Source organism: Battus philenor, unplaced genomic scaffold (genome assembly GCF_028537555.1).
Source record: "Battus philenor isolate CCGP_79_NKW_IND1 unplaced genomic scaffold, ilBatPhil1.0.hap1 SCAF_3, whole genome shotgun sequence".
Classification (NCBI taxonomy): Eukaryota; Metazoa; Arthropoda; class Insecta; order Lepidoptera; family Papilionidae; genus Battus; species Battus philenor.
This window is the reverse complement of record NW_027181693.1, coordinates 7,686,112-7,708,200: the sequence shown is the minus strand read 5'-3', so window position 1 is coordinate 7,708,200 and position 22,089 is coordinate 7,686,112. Positions and strand designations below refer to the sequence as shown.

At 33.2% G+C, this 22,089-nt stretch overlaps 1 protein-coding gene across 1 annotated transcript in view; it reads right to left on the bottom strand.

Moving 5' to 3' along the window:
- Positions 1-22,089, bottom strand: part of LOC137926861 (lachesin-like) — a 52,307-nt gene that overhangs the window by 6,272 nt on the left and 23,946 nt on the right. The window contains exons 3-6 of the mRNA XM_068770587.1: positions 20,788-20,973; positions 20,212-20,404; positions 15,078-15,206; positions 7,237-7,356 (exon numbers count right to left, since the gene is read on the bottom strand). Coding sequence (XP_068626688.1) covers positions 7,237-7,356; positions 15,078-15,206; positions 20,212-20,404; positions 20,788-20,973 — 628 coding nt within the window. The remainder of the gene's footprint in view (positions 1-7,236; positions 7,357-15,077; positions 15,207-20,211; positions 20,405-20,787; positions 20,974-22,089) is intronic.

Here is a 22,089-nt window from a genome sequence, read left to right as displayed (position 1 = left end):
ATACTAATTTATGGCTTGCGGACTCTTTAAGTTCGACGAAGAAGTAAACGCAGATATATAAATAATCATTGCAAAATATAAGTAATTTCACAGTAATATAAATTAATATTGGTTTTGGAGGCATTTAAAAATTAAATAGTTAATTAATTTTTATTGACATATACATTAAAATATCACTGCAGCATACACTAAAATATACTACATATATATGTTCCATTAATTATACGGTAGTATGTGCTAATTCGCGCCTCGCTTGACGTAGTTGGCGAGCGAATTTTTTTATTTTAAAATTCGTATGTTCGGGATGTGCCGCTGTCCATCATCCGTGAATGTTTTTCCCTTAGTCCGCACTTACGGTAAACACTTGGGAATATTCGAAGCGTCGGGTGGTGGTACCACGGCTAATTGCCTTTATTATTATTACTCCTGTTGGAAATCTATAGGGACCGATGTCCAGCAGTGTACTTCTTACGGCTGAAATAATGATGATAATGAAGTTCTATTAAGAATTGAGAACAAATTGAATAGTCAATTTTAATTATTATCAAAGAAAACTCTTTCAAATTCAAATTTAGTTAGTAAAGTTCTTTGAATTCGTATGCGCAATGTAAAAATTTACAAAAATGCGCTCTGTTTGAACTGTTTGCTAACCTTAAACAGGTTGCGGATATTGAAAAGTGAGCATAAAATTGAATTCTATTTGTTTGAATATTGTGGTATGCGGGGGTAAATATCGCGACTGTAGCCTAAAGCAATTTGAAGCGGGCGGGCCAGCGGTCTTTGTTGCATATCGGACGGTAATAGAATTTGGTCCGCTTTTTGCGCAGTCGGTCGCTCTGGCCGCGTAATGGCGGGCTCGGTTGCCTTTGAAACTGCATCTAAATCTGCCTGCATCGGGTATCCATCTAGTTATTGTATTATTACGTTCCACCATAACTCATGGTTACTTACACTTTATGGAAGATTAATATTTACATCATCAATAATTTTATTTTTAATCTTTTGACATTGTTAACGACAATTTTAATAATAAATTGTTAATTACAGTGTGGGTCTCATTGACCAGCTCCTAGTCGCTCATTCAGCCTTCGTTAGGGCTATGTTCGGGATTTCTCCACGAGGAGATCCGTAGACCAACGAACGTAACCAACCTAGCCCAACGGATTAAGAAGTGGAAGTGGTAGTGAAAAGGCCACATAGCGTGCAGAACAGAAGGGTAGCGTAGCGCAGGTTGTCTGACTATCCAGAAGGTGGACAGACAAACCTGTTAAGGATGTCGGAAGACACTGTCTGCAGGCCGCTTTTAATCGATCTTCTTTGAAATTTAAGGGAAAGACATATGTCTCTCTATGAACATCTTATGGCTAAAATGATGATGATAGTGCACGGCAATAAAACATATAACGTTTTTTGTAAAAGTATATTTATGACTTTTGCCTTGATTTGTTATCTATTAACATTCCTCAATAATATAGGACATTAAAAGTAAATGTTATATTTGAAAATGGATGTCAATTAACCACATAAAGGAAACTTAGAAACACAACTCTAAAAATACTGGTTAAATCGATATCCCGCAAACACTTCGAAGAATAAATCGGCCGATCGGTTTAAATTTTAGTTTAAAGTGTGTTGTGCGAAAAACGGTTTTGTTCGTTTTGCAAAGCTACGGTGGGCAGCTGCGGCAGTGTGGGCAGCTCGCATATGTCCTGCGTGCCAGACCACGTAAATCCACGGCTAACTCGACTTTAGTGGCGGACGTTGTTGCCTTGTCTGCCTCGCTCCATGTTGTTTCCACGCATTATCAGCTAGTATATTGGCGAATTTGGCTAAATGTTTCCCTCTTTAAACGCTTGTAAATAGTGGCTAATTTGTTTTTATTTTTTGTTCATATTTGTATTTAAATGCTAGTTTTTGTACGTTACATTATAAATGCAGTAAGGTATTATTTAAAAATAAGATTTTTTCTTTAATCAAATGATAAACAAGCGTTTACGATTTTGAACGCGGTTTGCATTAGTTTAAATTAAGAAATGAAAGGAAAAATGTTGTTCCTTTAGTTTGCTAATGCATGTGATACTATGATGTTCTTTACTGTTAAAACTTCAGCAAATATTAAATTAACAAAATAAATGAGTTTTGAATTTTTTTAAAGTTATATCTAGTCTTTAATGTTTTTCTCCGTAGATTAAAAAATATTTACACTATATACAGTACGTGATTACATAATATGATGTATATAGATAAATACATGTAGGCATGTTAATGCACATATTTATGTTCATATCACAAGCGATTATGTATAAAAAACTATATTGCAATTCGAAAGGAAGAGGAACTAACGAAGCTATTGTCTGACATATTACGTGACAATTGCATCCGCTCGCATGTTTATGATGTGGGTGGGGGACTGCAGCTCTATCCTAAGACGTTACGGCTATAGGCTACGCCGTTGTAACTACAGTAATGATATACAGAATGCGTGCATAGCTTTAACAAAAGGCGTCAAAGAAGTCTGAGGTACTTTAACAGCTAGCAGTCCAGCATTACACTTTCATTGCCCCCTCGACCGAAGGATATTCAAAAAAGTATTTTATCACGAGACAAAGGAGGGTGATATTTAAACTTATTATTACGAAATATTTCATTTTGATAATGAGTTGTTCATAGTGTCAGGAATAGCTCTTTTTGTTATTTTTTATTTCCCACTTCAAACAGGATCTATATAATGTTTGTAAGTTTCGGCTGTACTCTCGATTATTCAATAGTCGCTAGTTATTTCTTTTGTACGTTATATATATATATATATATATATATATATATATAAATTGAGGTATTTAAATAATGTTGTATTTTGTCAAAATGTTATAAGAATGGTCAAAAAATTTTTGCCTTTAACTTAAGTTTTGAAATTTTTTAATTCCTTTAAATTTTTTTCCTTCATTTATTATTTATATACTTCCAGACACCTTCGTTATATTGAAACTGAATGCCAAAATTTATTAATATCTTTATTGGTAACAACATTTACTCATCTTAAGAATAAGTCATTTTGATAAGTACAATTATTAATGTGTCAAAAACAAAAAAAAAACTACTTTTGTGAGAAAGCGAAGTTAAATAAAATTATTATTATATGGTATTATGATAAAAAGCTCCAATGAAGACTTGTCGAGCGATATTTTATCAGTTAAACATATATCTAACTTATAGTAAAGTTTTTCAATTTCTTACTATTGGCAAGAAAAGCTTTGTTTTAACGTGTACACTATACACAGTTGTTTCTACAATGTGAAAGTGTGTGGCAGTAGTGACCGCCTGTGGCAAGTGCGGTAAGATAGGGGAGGGCGCGATTGGTAAAATGCACACGAGACATTTGAGAACAGACGGTTTGATGGTTATCAACATTGCCGTGCTATGTCTGTAGGGACGTGAGTTCTATGAGAAGGATTAATAATATAATAGGGAACGTAATTCAGGAACAGTATTATAATAATGAATGATGATTATTCTGTACATTGTCCTTTTGTTCATTATCTTGTAACGGTCACTTTCTTCTGTTCCCTAACCGACAGAGTGCTCTGTTTGTCTGTCGCCTCGCCCTGTTTAAGCAACTTTTATCCTTACAGCGCCATTTTAATGAGAAGTAATGAAGTTTCCGACCCTTGGTCGACGTTTTGTTAGGTTAAGAGCCTTATTTATATTAGTTAGGACGTGTTTTTACACTTCATTCAATATTATTCTTTGCTGAAATTATGTTTTCTTTCGTTATACGAAAAAGGGGAGTAATTGCTTTATTCGTGTGGCGGTAAAATTGAAGGGAAAATAAAAATGTAAGGCTGTAAATAATTATTTCATTAAAATCTTGATTCTTAAAATCAACGGGTTTTAATTTAAAAAATATTCTGAGAAAGATAAATTTCAGAGCAATATGTTTAGAAGTTCTCTATTCATTTCATTTATTAAATGTATTCTAACAGAGTTTCTCTAGTAACAAAATTTTTGTTTATGTTATTGGTAAGCTAGGTTTACATGATAGGAATTTTTTTTTTTTCAGAGTACAGTGTCTGAATGTGCAGTGGTAGCTACGTGTGATAATTAAAAAATTCTGTATATTAAATAGCAGGACGTAAGAATTTTCGAAAAGCTTGGTCAAATGATACCAAATCGTGATGAAACCCGTATCATTATATATGGTGATTGGTTATAGATATAACACATATTATAATCAGCCCGTTATTAATCACGTCTGGTAATTAATTTTTCAAGACAAAGTTTGATGAAAAAGAGTGTTATTACAAATTTAGATAAATAACATCGCAAAAAATTGCATAGATTAAGTTATTTCTTTTATTGTCTTAATTATATCTAAAAACAGGTTGATTTTATTTATTATATCTTTTTTAAAAGGGTAAAATATGCAGCCGTTGCAGCATAGTTATTATATACTTTTCCAACTAAAAATACTTTGAGAACAATTGGTATTTGTTGTGATATATGCTGAATCTATGGTATTTGTAATAACGCTGTAAATAAATCCCCATTGATATTATTCGACTAACACGCTGACAAAATTTAATGGTATTATATATTTAACAGAGAAACAAAAAAGTAAAAATATTCCTTTTAAATATAATTTATACGCGTTACTTGTTTTAATTATAGAGCTGCATAAATCGTTGTACTGCGCCTTAGATGTACGCGCTGTGTGTGCGGATATGGAGGGAGTATGTCCGACCCATCATAGGGTCTTTTTTCTCGGCCCGCACCTCCCCGAGGTTTCCTAAAGCGCGGCACAGCGGTATTGGTAGTAATATAGTACAAAATTATATAATATTTACTAGTATCTTTCATTCTATAAAGTTTTTGAATAATTACTGGGCGTTTGTGTGGTTAGTGCTATCATATGATCACTTCTGGATCGAGTTACACGTAATACCGAGGTCAGATTTCAAGAGCATACCTGACATGAATCGTCTAAATGCTGACCATTTAGACGACATAATTTATAAGAAATAAAATTCGCACAATTTACATTTTTATTTTTTATTGAAGCTAAGTGTACTTATAGCAGTTTTTTTTTATTTAAACACTGTTTTAATACATTCTTTAATAGAATAAAGGAAAAATGTTATTAACGGTTCTGGTATGACCCTATAATTAAAGAGTTATACTTTACAATTTTATCAGCTTGTAATCAAAATAACGTAACAAATAACTCGGATAAGGCAATTGCTAATTATCCTTTCAAATCGTCTATAAAAACGTCGTAACTTGTTAGCGGCAACCAGCAGTCGCCTGTCAAAGAAGGATAGTAGAAAAGTGAGTAACGGTCTGCATAATGACTACTTTAGCGCTTTCAATGTGCTTTATGAATAATGAAATTAGTTGCTTATTCCGTTCTTAAGTTTCGTGCCTCGGACTTAATAAGCTTTATGAGTTACGAGTCGCCCGTAAAATATTCGACTTTCGGCTTAGCTTTTCTGTTTAGGGCGTAATCAAATATTGTAATTATACTTTGTTCTATATTATTCAGATTTTAATGGAGCGAAATGTATTTGAGTTACGTGAAAATGCGGCTGTAAATTCAAATAAACTTTCTTATAATAAAAACTTTTTTATTCAACATTTGCATATTTTAATGAATCTCTTCTTGTACGAAATTCACTTTAAATACTCATAAATTCATTAGTCCTACCACGAGATTATTTAAGTAATGTCTAACGAAACGGATATTGAAATATTGTACTTGATAATTTTTTATTGTAAATAATACAAAGCGAAATAGTGAAGAAAATTTGTTAAAGATTCTCGATCGTTATTGCGTTAGTATTTAAAACTTACACCTATTTCCAGTTATCTTGTATATTGCGATCACTAGGAAATAGGTTATATATTTTTTTTCGATTGGAATGCGATAGGCTGGTAATTTCTGTAACACAAAGAGTAAACAATGATTAGGTTTAATAAGTCGTAATCCGGATTTTTTAAGATATTTTTTGTTACCTTTTTATATTCATTTTTATTATTAATGACACGGTAGATTATGGTATGCATTAATTAAGCTATGTATCTACTCCTTTAATCCTTATACACTTATAGCTTATCACTCTGAATATAAGTTATTATTTGCATTTGGCGCTAAAAATAGAATTGAAGTTTATGCACTATTGAGAAGGAATGTTTACGTTTGAATAATATGGTCTTTTATGTCGATTTATGGTTGCTCATATCGCAATACTGCATGTGTGTTTTATTATATTGTTATTTATTAACAGTTGTACTGTGATATTTCATCTTAGTTATTGAATGAATTATGGTGAAATAGTTTCATTGCCGACTTAAAACTCTTTCATCATCGTACCATCACTTTTTTGTAATAATTGAACGCTGTTTTTATTTTTGTATTTACTATGTTAGTCGGACATATCATAAGTTATAATTGCCGGTGAAATTGCTTTATGCACACAGGCCTGTTACAGAGATCCGAGTGGTTCTTTTTTTCAGCCGATAGACGGCTATTGCAAGGCATAGATCAGCTTCAAAGATTGCGCCGATGACCTGCATTGCGTTGCCTGCACCCTGTGACTCCCCGCAACCTTAAACATGTCCTCGGTTCATCTAGTGGAGGGCTTAGAGACGCCGCTTCTAGCGGCTCGTGATCGCCACTCGAAAAAGTTTGACCATCACCATCTTTTGCACGGGTGATGCGCACCACCCAATGCCAATTCAAACGAGCAGTTCTTCGATCTACGACGGTAATCTAGGTTTATCTGCAGATATCTTCAGTTCTGATTCAAACTCCGAAATTACCTATGTTACGTCCTCCATATTACGTTACATTATTATTCTGGCATGAGGTTATCCAAAAGTAAGAATAATCAAAATTGCTAAGATAAATTACAATAAAACAGTACAAAAACAGAAAGGTAAACAAAACACATTTATTTAACTTAGCAAATATCAAAGTTATGCAGACTATTCGCATCTGTGTATTTTGTGTTTGTGGTTGACGCTATAATATTATATTATACGTGAGTAATGATCATGTAAATAGATTAGTGTTTTAAATAACTGAAAATATTAATTAAAACAAATATTATGTGTAAAACATAGACTTTAGTTATAACTTTATCATTTACGTAGTCTAATATTCCTGTACAAAGAAGAATGTAATAATTAATTAGGTATATTTTAAAGCAATTTAATATAAATATGATATCAATATACGCTTACCATTTTCTCGAGTCCAATAGTTAATGGCTTTAGGCGAGGCTTCGACGTGGCACTGCAGCGTCACATCTGTACCGGTGGGAGCGCCGACCAGCTGATTCGGCACTTGCACCAGTGGGTGGACTGTGCGAGAAATTACATTGTAAGATTTATTTCAACTAGTGAGTCTTGCTTGAACATTTCTGACTTTTAGGAAACTAATTTCATAGTATAGTGTATGATACCAATTTGTAACTGTTATATATATGTTAGTTAAGTATAAGTTCATTGAATACTTTTGTATTAGAGACTTATAGATTATTTGTTTAACTACTATATTCATTTTAGATTATTTTAAATAAAATTCAAACATAAATTTAAAAATTATAATTTATTTTAAATTGTTATTATCATATCATTCCTTCGGTATTTGTTAGATCATCAGTCATTTAAAAGTATTTTAATTAAATTTTCATAGTATTATATTTTCCAAATCCTAAATAGATATAAAAAATTATACAATTCTTTTCATTATGTTTGTACGACGTGTGCCTATTTCTCGTTATTAATTTTCTTTTTCTGTATTCGTATATAGTAAAGATTGAAAGAAATAAATATGTGTACTATTATTTTTTATCATGTATGAAATAATCAATGAAGCAACCACGAGAACGTGTTTTTTAATTAGTCTTTAAGTAATAAAAAGTATGTAATTAAATTAAAATGTTTACACTAAAAAAAACTTTATTAATGGAGATGAAAGTTAAAATAATAGGTTGTCAAATATCTCCCTTCCGCCTTTTTGTCTTTTGAATTTCGCGGCTATGTACAAAGCGCTACAGAGCTCGTATCTGGCAATTCTATACATAATTTGAAAGGTCTTGACATAACCTACAAAACGACGCTATGCATGATTAGTTTGGATATTGCGTTCAACAGTTATAGACGTGCAAACATTGAGTTCACTAACGCCGAAATTCGCGCTATTTTAAAGTTTTCCTTCGTTAAAGGCAAATCCGCTAGAGAAACGTTCCGTGAGATTAATGGTGTTTTGGGGGATGGTACTCTATCACTTCGAACCGCGGAGGAATGGTTTCGACGATTCAGAGCCGGCGAAAACGACACCATGGATAAGCCAGCCGGTGGAAGACCTGTGACGACAAATACCGATCAAATCATGGACTACATCGAGTTAGACCGGCATGTGGTATCTCGTGACATCGCCCAGGAGATGGGAGTTAGTCACCAAACCATTTTAAACCATCTGCAGAAGGCTGGATACAAAAAAAAGCTTGATGTTTGGGGGCCGCATGATTTGACGCAAAAAAACCTTCTGGACCGAATCAACGCCTGCGATATGCTGCTGAAACGGAACGAACTCGACCCATTCTTGAAGCGGATGGTGACTGGCGACGAAAAATGGATCACATACGACAATATCAAGCGAAAACGGTCGTGGTCGAAGGCCGGTGAATAGTCCCAAATAGTGGCCAAGCCGGGAATGACGGCCAGGAAGGTTTTGCTGTGTGTTTGGTGGGATTGGAAGGGAATCATCCACTATGAGCTGCTCCCATATGGCCAGACGCTTAATTCTACCATCTACTGCGAACAACTGGACCGCTTGAAGCAGGCGATCGACCAGAAGCGTCCAGAATTGGCCAACAGGAAGGGTGTAGTGTTCCACCAGGACAACGCCAGACCACACACTTCGTTGATGACTCGTCAGAAGCTACGGGAGCTCGGATGGGAGGTTTTATCACATCCACCATATAGCCCGGACATAGCGCCAAGTGATTACCACCTGTTCCTGTCCATGGCGAACGCCCTTGGTGGTGTAAAGTTGAACTCAAAAGAGGTTTGTGAAAAGTGGCTGTCCGAGTTCTTCGCAAATAAGGAGGGGGGCTTCTACGAGGGTGGTATTATGAAGTTGCCGTCTAGATGGAAACAGATTATCGTACAAAACGGCGCATATTTGAACTAAATCCGATCACCGTAACGCTTTTTATAAAGCATTGAATAAAGAGCAAAAAAGCAGAAGGGAGATATTTGACAACCTGTTATATATAAGTTTTTGGGGATAAGCTTTACAATAAAGTGTGTTTTTACTGGTTTAGTTTAATTTGTTGTATTTTTGGCCTTGAAATCCATCTCGTGGTTTCTATAATAATTATTTGTTACAATATCCTCAAAGCGATGTACACTATACAATAGTTTTGATATGTGGTAACCAAGGAGTTGGCATGTCGTCATTAATACCAAAGTATTACATAAAATTGTACCGCCAAATAAATTGCTCTGCAAAAATATAGAAAACGGTTCAACGGTTTCGGCTACTTTTTTCATTTCGTTAAGTCAGTAACAAATTTATATTACTAATGTTTTGTTTATTGTTCATCACTCTGAAATACGTTTTAAATACAGATTTTTTTCCATTATACTGTGACAGGCCAATAAGTTTTGACAATATAGTCTGCCATATCAATTATTATAAAATATTTAAAAAATTATCACCATGCTTTGGGTATTTTACTAACATACATAAACAAATAAATAGTGTTGTGTAATAAAAATACTTGATTCTTTTAGTATTTTTTATCTGCATTCTACGGTCATCAGGCATTAGAGAATGTGAGCGGTCGGCTGTAACACTGCAGTTCTAGTTGCGTTCTTGTTTACACAATTTTCCATTTGCATTTATTTGCCCACAGCGTGTTTATGCATGCGGTTCGCTAGATCCGTGAAAAGCCTTAACATTTCGTCTAGTTAAACCCATATCCACTTTTACCGTATTTTGCAAATGTCACTTGAAATTAAAATTTGCGTTTTATTTGTGGACAATTCGATGTAGTTATGCGGTTTCAAACTTGTCCTGAGGTATAACAAGCAATATTGTTGTGGAAAAAGGTATGCCGTTTATATTAAGTTACATTAACTAGGTTGCATACCAACTACTTTTGTACATACTTTATGAACAATAACAGTGTTGATTTGTCCTTATAATTTGCCGTGGTAACTCAGAAACAAAGAATCGGATAAGCTTTTTATTCAGAATGGTTAAAAATACTAATATAAATATACAATAATGAAGTAAACATGTTAAATATTTATATTATTTGAGAAATGAGATCGTTTTTCTGTAACATTTATTATTGATATTTTAAAAATACAAATAAATTTCATAATATTTGCCTGTGATGGTAGAGTACTAAAACAATAAGACTATGTCAGTTCAAAAGTCATGACCGGTTCGTATGGTTAGAAGATAAATAAGCCAATATGTCTAAATAAACATGAATTGCTGCGAAAGGATGTGCAATTGCTTCATAAGATTAGCACTCTCGCGCTGTTTGTGTACAGGCGCTATTCGCCGTTCAGCGGTAAAACTCTCTGCAACTGTCACGTGTTTACTTTGAATATTATCCGGGGACTAGCTGCATTACTTGCGTTTGTTCAACGTATTTACTTATTTGTCTCTTCTAAAATTGACAGTGGATGTTGCAAAATTTTTAATGTTATTCGTAGACTTTTTCAATCCCGCGGGCGTGTTATATAAATTTGATACTGTGTGTGTATAGTTATAATTAACAGTTATCAGAAGTGCATTCGAATGTAGGCAGATACGATAGCACGCAAAAAACTTTATCTCATAAGCATTTAATAAGAAACCGATAGATGTATGTTATGTTAAATAGTTAAAAGTTTTGTTACGAACAATCAACAAACTTTTCTAACATTTTCTAGATTTGCTTTAAAATTCCGTGATCCTCATTAAAGATTTTATTGCATTCCTTTCGTTGTAAAGCATTTAAGATTGTAATTTCACTTTATTATTCGTATAAACGAATACAGCAAAGAATTAAAGAGCTGAAGAACATTAAGAGAGAAAGGAATTTAAAAATAGATTACTCTACAAGTGTAAGCCGTATTACCAACATTCTAAAGCCAGTTTACACTGAATTAAGGGAAACTGGCTTTTCTCATTCGGTCTTAGATCGCCGCTTATTTGCGGTTATTCTCTTTGACCGTCGTTAAGTTCCTTTGGACGGCTTTTACGAGTTTGAGTGGCCAATTTAGCGAACAAAATCTGAACGATCGGAATTTTTGTTCTAATTAATAACTCGAAGGCTCAATGGGGCTTCTGGTTATTTAATAAAGCGGAATAACGAACCGCCGGGATGTTCATCTAATTAAAATTAAAGCATCGTATAGCTTTGCAATATTAATAGTTTATGAAAATTAAGTTTGTTGGGTTTAATCTCAAGTATGTCGCATTTAATAGTTGATTAAGAAATTTTCTAAATGTATAAGTGGATAGGAATTCCTCGCAGCAATCAAAAGTTGGGAAGAGTTTTCCTAGAGAGGATTTCGCGCGGAATTCTTGAAGTGACAGTTTGATTAACCGAACGGCGCACACGCTACCGACTTTGGATTCCTTAGCTTTTTGTAGACTTTACCTGCGTTGAGCAATTCATACTTTCTTACTTTTCACATGACCAAATTATTGTTATTTAAAAAGAAAAATTAACGGCCAAAATGAAAGAGTATTTCTTAAATTCTGCAAAGAAAAATAATTTTGAAAAAACTGTTTGCTCCATTTCAAATTAAAAAGTAATAAAACGAAAATATTATAGACTTCTAGAATCTATCGGAGAAAATTAAAGAGAAAAGTAACTGCGCCGCAGTATAAGTAATTAAAAGGAACAGGACGCCCCGCTCACAAATTGATTGGGATTTATTCACTTTATTTCTTTTCCACTAAACTTACACTGGCGTCTTGCCTGATCTAAACCAATCAAGTAAAAGAAACTCATCCCGTTACTAAGCATTTTAAGTTACAAATGAATTGCATCTCTCAAGACCATCTAAAAGTGTTTTTATGTTAACCGAGAGAGTCCGCGAGAGTCGATGGGTTGTTATCATTCGCTCTAGGGAGGAAAATTTAAATTAAATATTTGAGAGCGTTAATTTTGTCTCCTCATGGGGGGAAAGCGGCGCATTCTTTGTGAAGTAATTAAACGGAGTGGAAGGGTTCCAGGCGGTAGTTTGTTTGTTCGTCTGAAATTGCGTTTCCTATGAAGTGAATTTCTCCCAGTTGTCATCGGGTGTGCCATGATCTTCTATTTGTTTATGTAAGGGTGGCAAAGTTAAAAATTCAACACCGACATCGAGTGTGAAAAAATTAAAGCTTTATCATCCATGAGGAATTAGTGATACAATACACAGGCTTGCAGCCATGAATATCCGGCTAGTAGAAAATAATATATTGTTTAACCAAAATGATCAAAATTTAACTTTTTAGTATTAATTGTTTGGATGGAAACGATCAGTTTATTTTTACTTTTAACATCTTTTATTATTTTAAAGTAGTATTTATTTAGGTTATGTATTCCTTTATAATGTTTTTACTAGGTATAAAATTACGATGATTTTCTTATTTTCACATTTGTTTAAGGATTTATATATTTTTATATATCTTATTTCATAAATAAATTAGATGCAACATTTTATTGTATAATTACTCAAACGTCTCATTTTTTTTAGTCCTTACACTGAATAGTAAAATAAATTTAATATAAAAACCCAATGAAAAAGCGCATTTCCTTTTTAACGCATTATCAAAGAGAATTTTAAAACCTTCAGCTTAAATATAAAAACAAATGTATGCGGATATGGTGCTGTCCAATCAGACGAGTGTTTACATCGGAACTGCCAATAACAGAATGCAAATACCTAGCGGACAACACGTTCGACCGTCGGGCCAGCCCGCGTTCACAAAAACTTTTATACATATTGCACTAAAACCAAAACAGAGCAGGCCAATTCACGAATCTAGAACAGTTAATTAAAATTTTAATAGAACACGAGAAACTGATATCGCAGTGGTGACGGATGATCTTGAGGTTTATAAAAATTCATAGGAAGCAAGAAATGATTGATTATAAACAGTTAAGCCGAGATATAAACCAATTTAATTTACTTTTTATGATTTAACGTTTGGGCTAAATGTGAATTTTTCAAGGAAACATTTTCATATATTCTTAATACCTAATTTATATGCTAAATAAATTCATTATTTGATTTGTATCCCCGCTAATAAAACTAATATTTAAACTACTATAAATTGGTCGGTATTAATTGCATCGCTATCTTCACTCTGGTATCAGTAATATACATAAAGTTAGGACGGAATAATGAATGCAAACGGGAATGGATATTGATAATAATCCATTTAGGTTTTGTGACGTAATTTCGATATCCAGATGAAATTAACCTTAATAAATGTTACCTCAAATGTTTGTAAATAAATATAAGGAACTAAAGGTAGATTTTGTAAATTTAATAAACAAATAAGTTATAAATTATTAAATGCAGTTTTAATGTAACTATTTATTAGTAGCCATAGTGTTACAGAAACCTCTGTACCGTGCCTTAGGTTTGCGCGTGGCGAGACGGGGGGAGTATCGACCGCTCCGTTCCGTTAATTATTATGGCACAGTATATTTATATGGCGGTTTCGATACAGTACAGAAAACTTGTTGTCCTATGATATTTTTTATGCCTAACTAGCTACAAAGTAACTGACGTATGGGAAGAGGAGACCTGCAGTGGGAAGCGAGTATCATTGTACCTTGTATTTGCTTTCTTCATTTTTGCAGTAAAATATGTACATAGTTAATAACTACGTAAATCATAAATGAATATAAAACATTTTACAGATTTCTGAACGTAAACAAATTAGCTTATTTTCAATTTAATAGGTAAAGGTTGACAGCAATTTGTCGTGACTACATAGGAGAAGTCATGTAACACAGTATTCAGGGAGTGTAAGCATTCCATCGTTCCATGATTGCTGATAGTCAACAGGGCAGTAAACACGACGCAGCGACTACAAACGACCCGCCGCCTGAATTCGGATGCACGGCACGCTGCGAAGATGATACGTGATAACACGAAAATCTCCCAATTGCTTACGTGTTCGCGATGCCGGCTCGGCGCTCCCTGGCTAACCGAGCATTGAATAACTCCTGGTTATAAATTAGACTCAAAGATCCTCTGATAAGTGAGTTCGCAACGTGGCTTTTTTGCTCGCCGCCTTACGCAGGTGAGTAGACTTTATCGATGGGTAAATTGATTCATGTCTTGAATACATAATACCAATGTTCATTTTGCTTTTTATTAAAATTGTCAAAATGTACGTTGAATTTCTACAAAATTTTATTTGTAGTCCATAATATACTTACAGAAAGTTACTGACTACAACAATTTATTGGTATTGATGCTGGGTAGGTAATGCTGAGCCATGGAGGTACTTTACACAGGATTTCTCTATAAGATCAAATCACAAATGAGTAGTTCTTTAACGTTCTAGAACGAAAGTAACCGTTCTAGGCAAGCGAATTGGCAAGTTGAAGTAGCAGTAAGCAGGTCACATATCACGCAGAAAGTTCATCTATTTTGCGCCTTGTGTTGCCCATAGGGGTTTATCTCCTATTGGAAATCTTCCGGGAAGGCGTACGTGCTGCAATGGAGCTTATACGGCAGAAATGATGATGGTGATGATAAATGTAGCGATGCATTGCTGAAAATCCTTCAAGAAACTGTAGTACCATGAGCGTAATTATATCTGTTTCGGTTGACGCAGTAGCTAATTCAATTGTTTAGATAATGAGACCTAGCATTTTTAAAACCAAATTAATAAATACAGATGGTGTTTTTCACGAACTTTAGCCTTATAAATTAAAAAAAACATATTTTACAACATTGTTATTCAAATATTGGGTTTTTTGATGAGGATACTTTGTTAAATGTTATCAATATTAATCCTTGTGTTTACAAAACCTATATAATCAATAATTTGTACTTACAATGTACATGTAGCATGATCCTCTTGCTGACGGATGGTGGGACGCCGTTAGCTGCTATGCATAGATAAGCGCCCATTTCCGACCGCGTGACCTTTGTCAAATTAACGACTTCGCCTTCCAGAGACGTCACTAAACAAAAAACATTTTTTTATATATTAATGAAAAATTAAATAGAAAACTTGAGACATGTATAAATAATAATGAAAAGTTAAAACTTAACTCAATTTTACAAATTCGTGTTTATAAAGGAAACTTAGAGGAAGACCAAACTCAAGATTGATGAGTCTTTCGCCACTATCAATACTAGTGCTTACTTTACATTTCGCAAGGAAGTGTTTGAAAACACTAGAAAACGCCAGAAGTAGGCGAGCTTCGATAAACAAGTGCCGTTAGTGGTTCGAACTCGAGTTGTTTTCCTGACACCTTGGCGAAACGGCAGTTAAGTACGTTTAGAGCCATTATTCAAACAAGAAGATAAAAAGCTACGGCAATATTTTCCAAGGAAACGGAAAGTTTGATGGTTTAAAGTGTATAGCTCTCGGTCGACAGAGGCACGATCGACGCTTCGTTAGCAAACAATGTCGGCACAGTACAGCGATGGAGTAGTTCCTCAAACCTATTTAAAAATTTCGATATCATAAAATTGTAAAGACGAATTATTTCAAAATAAAATGATGTACATTTCACAGATGAGCAACGGACAAAAAATATAATTAAATGAAGAACGTTCATCAACTTTAGTTAGAAGCTACTCATGAATTAAAATGGGTTTTTTTAGTAACCTTTCAAAACAATGCATTGGCTGCTGTGTCTATAAACAATGATAACTTCCAATAGAGTAACGTGATCTCTTTGGACCTCACAGGTAAGGTTATAATCGCCAAGGAAAAGACTATGTTCGGGATCGAAACAGAAATGAGAACATACGAACACGAATCAAAATAATCGACTTAGCACACAAGCTGGAATCCCACTTTATTAAGGTTATCGGTATATGTATGTAGGTACTTTCAACATATATATTCCGATATCATATCATGATCGTAATTATGTTATTTGTTATTTATATTATTGTATTTTATTAGTTTATTTATTTATTTACACTTTCTTGTACACCATATACAATTAAATAAAAAAAAAACAAAAAGAATCAATTCTTTAAGAGGTACAAGAGCCGTTCTTATCCCTCCAGGCGATCTCTGCCTTTGGATAGCGATGAGAGACATGAAGGAGAGAACAACTTAAGGTGTATATACATAAAATTACATAAATTAATTATAAAGAAATTAAGACCTGCTGATAAAAATACTTGTAGGTGATAACACAGTATTTATACTCTTAATAAACAGTACGCTACTCGATACATTTTTAAACTGTCTTCGGAGCCGATCGTTGAATAAACTTTCCCCGTCGATATGTCACAAGTCAAGTGACACTCTCTCTAGTCTAGCGTCATAGATTGTAGTGGTTTGTTCAAGAAAAAGAGGGAAGGAAAAAGTTGACTTAAATGGAAACATTTTAACTTATGTGTTATTTATATTTAAAATGAATAGATTTATAATAATTGGTAATACCAAAGAAACCAAAACTTTCTTGAGAAAAAGTTATATTATAATAGTTATTAGTAAACAAAGCTGCATGTTGTATTTTCCTGCTACGAATAAATACAGTACACTTGAACATTTAAAGTAATTTATGTAGAGGAAACTCAATAAGATGGGTATAACGAATTCGGGGCGCCTCTACGCTGTCATTGAAAAACTATATTCATCGTGTTGGACAACCCTCGAACTTTGCTCATTGGAATATTCCGTAAAGAAACATTGCCTCACGTAATGGATAGCCTATATTGTTTCCTGTTCAGATTTATGGAGGTAACTTGTAAGGGCTTCTTTAATTAGACTTCTTCATTCAAATTGATGATTGTTACTGACATTACTCAATTTAAATTTTTCGAAGAGGGTTACTTTGTTGACTTAATATTGAAACTTTCGAAAAGTTAATTATTTACCTACCCTTTATGTTCGTAACTGGTAAGCCATGGTTACTTGGTGATTGGTTATAAGTGTAATTAATTTAAACATTTAAAGCTTTTTTCTGACGAATGGGCCATACATTCACCCTTTAAAAGTTTTACATCTATAACCAATAATAACTTTGCACATATATAAGAGGCTACTACTTATGTAATAACTCATTACAATATGATCTGTAAGGCTGAGACGCCCAAAGTTTAGGTGTAGGGAATATACTTGTCGTCGAGTAGAGGATAGCGAAAATCGAATTTCAGGAAATTCGGTCCGCAAAATGAGTTTAAATGGCACCTATTAAATGTAATGTACATGTTAAAACTATAGGTCATATAGATAGGCATACAATTCGATAAGAATTGTTTTTGGTATGTTAAAATTAGAAAAAAAAGTTTATTTTTAAATTACACCCACAAAAGACCGTGCGGGCTAAGCGAAGTCGGCGGGGGCTAGTTTGAAGAGAACGGAATATTATAAGTGTTTTTAATTATGATTAGAGTATGGTACTCTACTAAATCTAGGACAGGTAATGAATACTAGTCTCTAATCTTAACAGGTTGTATAGAAGTGCTCCGAACCTTAGGCAAGTCATTACCGGTGGTACTTTGTTAGCTTAATGAATTGACTGATGGCATGAGAAAGTCAGAACTGTGGTGGGGTTAAGTACGTACCGCCGATTAATCACCCTGTCAGTGCCGTTTTCAATTGCTATTCGGCACGACTTCCAGAAATAACAGTAGCTATTATAATAAACGTATTGAAAACTACAAATCTTGAAGATTTATCTTTATATGTTTAATAACGTTCTAATCCTTTTTCAAATTTATTCCTTACGATTCTTTTTTAGAATTTGCAAAGAAACGACAATATTTTCAAGAACAGTCGTTAGTACTGAAATAATCAGATACTATAGAATGGACTGTGAAGATTCTTCTTAAACAACGACTCTGAGCACAATGCAAGTGGTCGCCTATTTTTTTCCTAGAACATTATTTTAGATATTTCAACCCGAATAGACATAAACAAATAAAATTTATAATCCGATCACCAAAAATATCTTTTCGTAAGTGACAATGATAGTTATTACTTTTATCAAGTTAGCAAGTGCGATACTTTTATCGAAATTAATATCGTATCAAGATAGCGTTTTCCCAAGAGTCAATAATTATTATTATTTGACATGTTTATATGAATGTTATATGGATACAAGAAAATTCTAGTCCAAATATAGATACCAAAATGAATAATCAAATTGAATGAAGCTATTTATTTAAAATGGGATTCCCTTCGCAACGTTTTTATAAATTAACTTATTTTGTTTTGGGCTTGGCACGATTCTATGAAACCACTTTACTAACTTTACCTATACAAGGTTCTTATAAATCAAAGTCATAGTAGCTAATCCCGGAAAATAATTAAAAAAAATCTACGTTATGTATTATTCAAAAAAGTAAATGATTTTTATGCACTCGATGATGTACCGTGAGTATTTTTTTACAAAAGGTTATTTTTTAAGAGACATTAGAACTTTTCATGTACTCAAAATGCACATCAAACTTTAACGGACATATGGATTTTTTTACAATATGGCGGTTCTATTATTAGATTTCGGGATGACGCTTTTATGGGATGACATTTATGATATTTTACTTGATTTAACAAATATATGGAACAAAATAGTAAAAATTAAGAAGTCTTCAATATATATGGTAATTATCTATGTAATAATGGAAAGGCCATTCAAGGATTAAAGTTTTTGACGATCGAAGTTCAATCGACAATCCTTCATTACCCCCTTTATTTGCCCAGTAGAGAGATGAGCAGATAAGTAATTATTCCCGGACTGTCTAGAGAGTGTAATCCCGGAGGATTAGAAAGGGCGGTGTGAATAGTAATAGGAGATCTACGCGGTGCTGCGGTCTGATTTACTGCTAAGATTCAATAGTGAATAATTTAAGATGTGATTTACTTAATATTCATTTTTACACTCTTCTTTATTTATTTCTTATATCAACTTTAAAAAAGTTTTTAATTATTAAAATAACAAGTATTTATTGTAATCTGAAGCTAAAAAGCAATTTAATTTTCAACTATAAATATTGTGACGGTACGTAGTCATTAAAAGACAATCTGCCTTATTTGCATAATAAATAAAATATATGTTGAATATTAAAATAAAAATCATCTTTCATGAAATGCTTCATTAAATTAATAAATCTGGCAATTATGTACGCTTGAGCAATACATCCCTGTGTAATGCTTCGAAATTATCACATAATAAATATGAGAACTTCGATGAACAAAAACTTGTAAAAATCCTAAAGCAGGATTATTTAATTGATAATAAAGCGTTGGTACGAATTGTTCTACTCCTCTGTTGAGCAAGTGATCACCAAAAAAACCCGTCCGAGTTTGTCGTGGACTCACAGAATAGGGCGTGTTTGAAACCCTCATAGATTTAAATTGAAGTATTCCATTAAAGGGAAATCAATCGATTTCTAGTTTTTATGAAATTGGGATCCCTTTTTATCCTACTCGTAATAAGCATAAGCGGTCACTGTAAATAAATAAAATAATAAAAAACAAATTAGTATTAAAATAATTTTCAAGTAAAAATATTTTTTTATTCTTTTAGATATTTATTAATTCACTTGACTATCGATTGGAATCAGTATATTTACTTTAAATTGTAAAATGTTACCTTTGAAAGAAGTTTTCATGTTTTCACTCACTTTGACGTTGAGTTTTTTTTAAAAAAAAAGTTTTAATATTCAGAGAGAATCTTAATGGATCTCCTGTGAAAAGTTTCGAATACGAAAGTGCAGCGGAATGGGACATGTTTTTTATTGACACAGATATTTGAACTGTGTCAATAAAAACAAACATATTGCGCTTAAAGTTTACAAATTTAATTTTATTGCATTGAAAGTCAACTATTAATTTATAACCATAAATGACGATGCATATCAAAACAAAAAAACGGATAACGGTTTTTTTCTGTAAAAAAAATAAACTGTAATTGTTTGAAAAAAATTAAATGAAGATTAAAATTAGGGCGTTTGTAACGGTTACGGGAAATAAAGTTATGAATAATTAATTTTCACCTTTTGTTTTTCCTTGCGGTCCACTCCTTGAGATAATATCACCGCCATCTTCTCTTCTCCAAAGGATCTTCGGAGGGGGGTAACCTCGAGCCTTGCAAACTAGTTTTGCAGAACCGCCTTCTGGTACCATCATGTCCCCAGACGTTTCTTCATATATAATGTCCGGCGGTATGACCACTTCCAAAAATGCCGTCTAAAAATAAATATATGTCAAAAAATCTTTCGAAAAAAATATGGGGCACAAGAGCTATGTAAATCGATGAAAATATGTCTTTCGATTTTTCACTGTAAGCCTGTGAAAACATTTTATTCACTTGAAATATACGCCCGTTAGGAATCTTATATTTAATGTGCAACTGTAAATTTTAGTCGTTAATCTATAGACAACTATTTGTCCATTATAGATATATATGTACAAATATTATCTTTATTGTTGGTAACAAAGGGTAGAAAAAGTTAATGCTCTAAATATATTTGTAGGTAACAGGGAAAATATTCAGGTAATTTTTCTCCCAAGAACAGAATTATAATTATCACATTCTAAAATATAATCAACATTTATAATTTTTTTAGTACCTGCATTTTCATCGGATCGGTATTCACTTGGCACATGTATTGTCCTCTGTCCTCCCGCTTCACTCCTCTAATGTTGAGAGTCCACGTGTTGTAGTCGTTATGAGTTACGCTCAGCCTCGCATTGTTAGTGATAACATGTTCGTGTATCGCCAGAATGGCCTTTGTGTCTGCTTTGATCCATGCAACCTGTCTCAGAGAGCACAACCAAATATTGTTAATGCGCTCAAGCTTCATGGGGATACTAACGAAATTATTAACGTTGCTGACACAATATATAAGATACGTTAAACTCAATAATCTCATAAGACACGAAGAACGGTTACGAAGAGTATAAGTAATGAAGACTTTTACAGCGAACAAGTCTAATTACAAGCAAGTAGTTCCCAAGAGGCAGTCATGACAGCGATCTTCAAGCAACACTATCTTGTTGCGAAAGCCTCGCAAAATGCTCTTGGAATTTTTAATTACATTTTCGTCTGGTCGCCGCTATGAGTTTCGCTGTGGGCGAGCTCTGAAAACGCCTCGTTCCACTCGCTTACCAAAAGCGTCGACATTGCAATAGAAGCTAATTTCCTGCATAGCGCGAAAGAAAAAACGAGCAAATGTCCACAAAATATGACGTTCAAAATTCCAGTACGTTTATTTTATAATTCGGTATAATTTATCTGAATAAAGTACGTTATTAATGAATTTCATAATAATATTTCATTTACTAATATTGTTTGTCACATTATTTTTATTTGTAACTCAAAGTGCAAAGATATACCTAATGTGCAAGAAATGTTTCTACAAGATAAATATCAAGGACTACACAACATGTTTCCATCTTCTTTAGAGTGCTTGTGCTTCAAACACTACTTTGTGACATTTCAAAGTGCCTATGAATAGCTACAAAACAAGTGAATTGTGCTGGATATGGTAGCAATATCTGCAAGGAATGTACAGTATTACATCCATTTTTCAATGACAAAGCCTTACATAACCCCTTGCATTATAATTTTGGTTTTATTTCTTTTATTTTTGTTAGTGTTAATTCCAAAATTATAGTCTAGGGGTTGTGAATTTAATTTTGCAATGAATATTTTTAAAAATGTTTTTTGAGCACTAACTTTTTCTCAACATCGATCGAATTTTTTCAATTTAATTGCAATATATATTTCGAACCATATTCAATAAATTACTGATTTAAAAATTTCCATTGCTATTTGTTATGCAAAAATATAATAATCATTTAAAATAATATAAATATTTACCAATTTTTAACTCATCCATACCAGCGGTGCATATCGAAGTTTTGGTGCT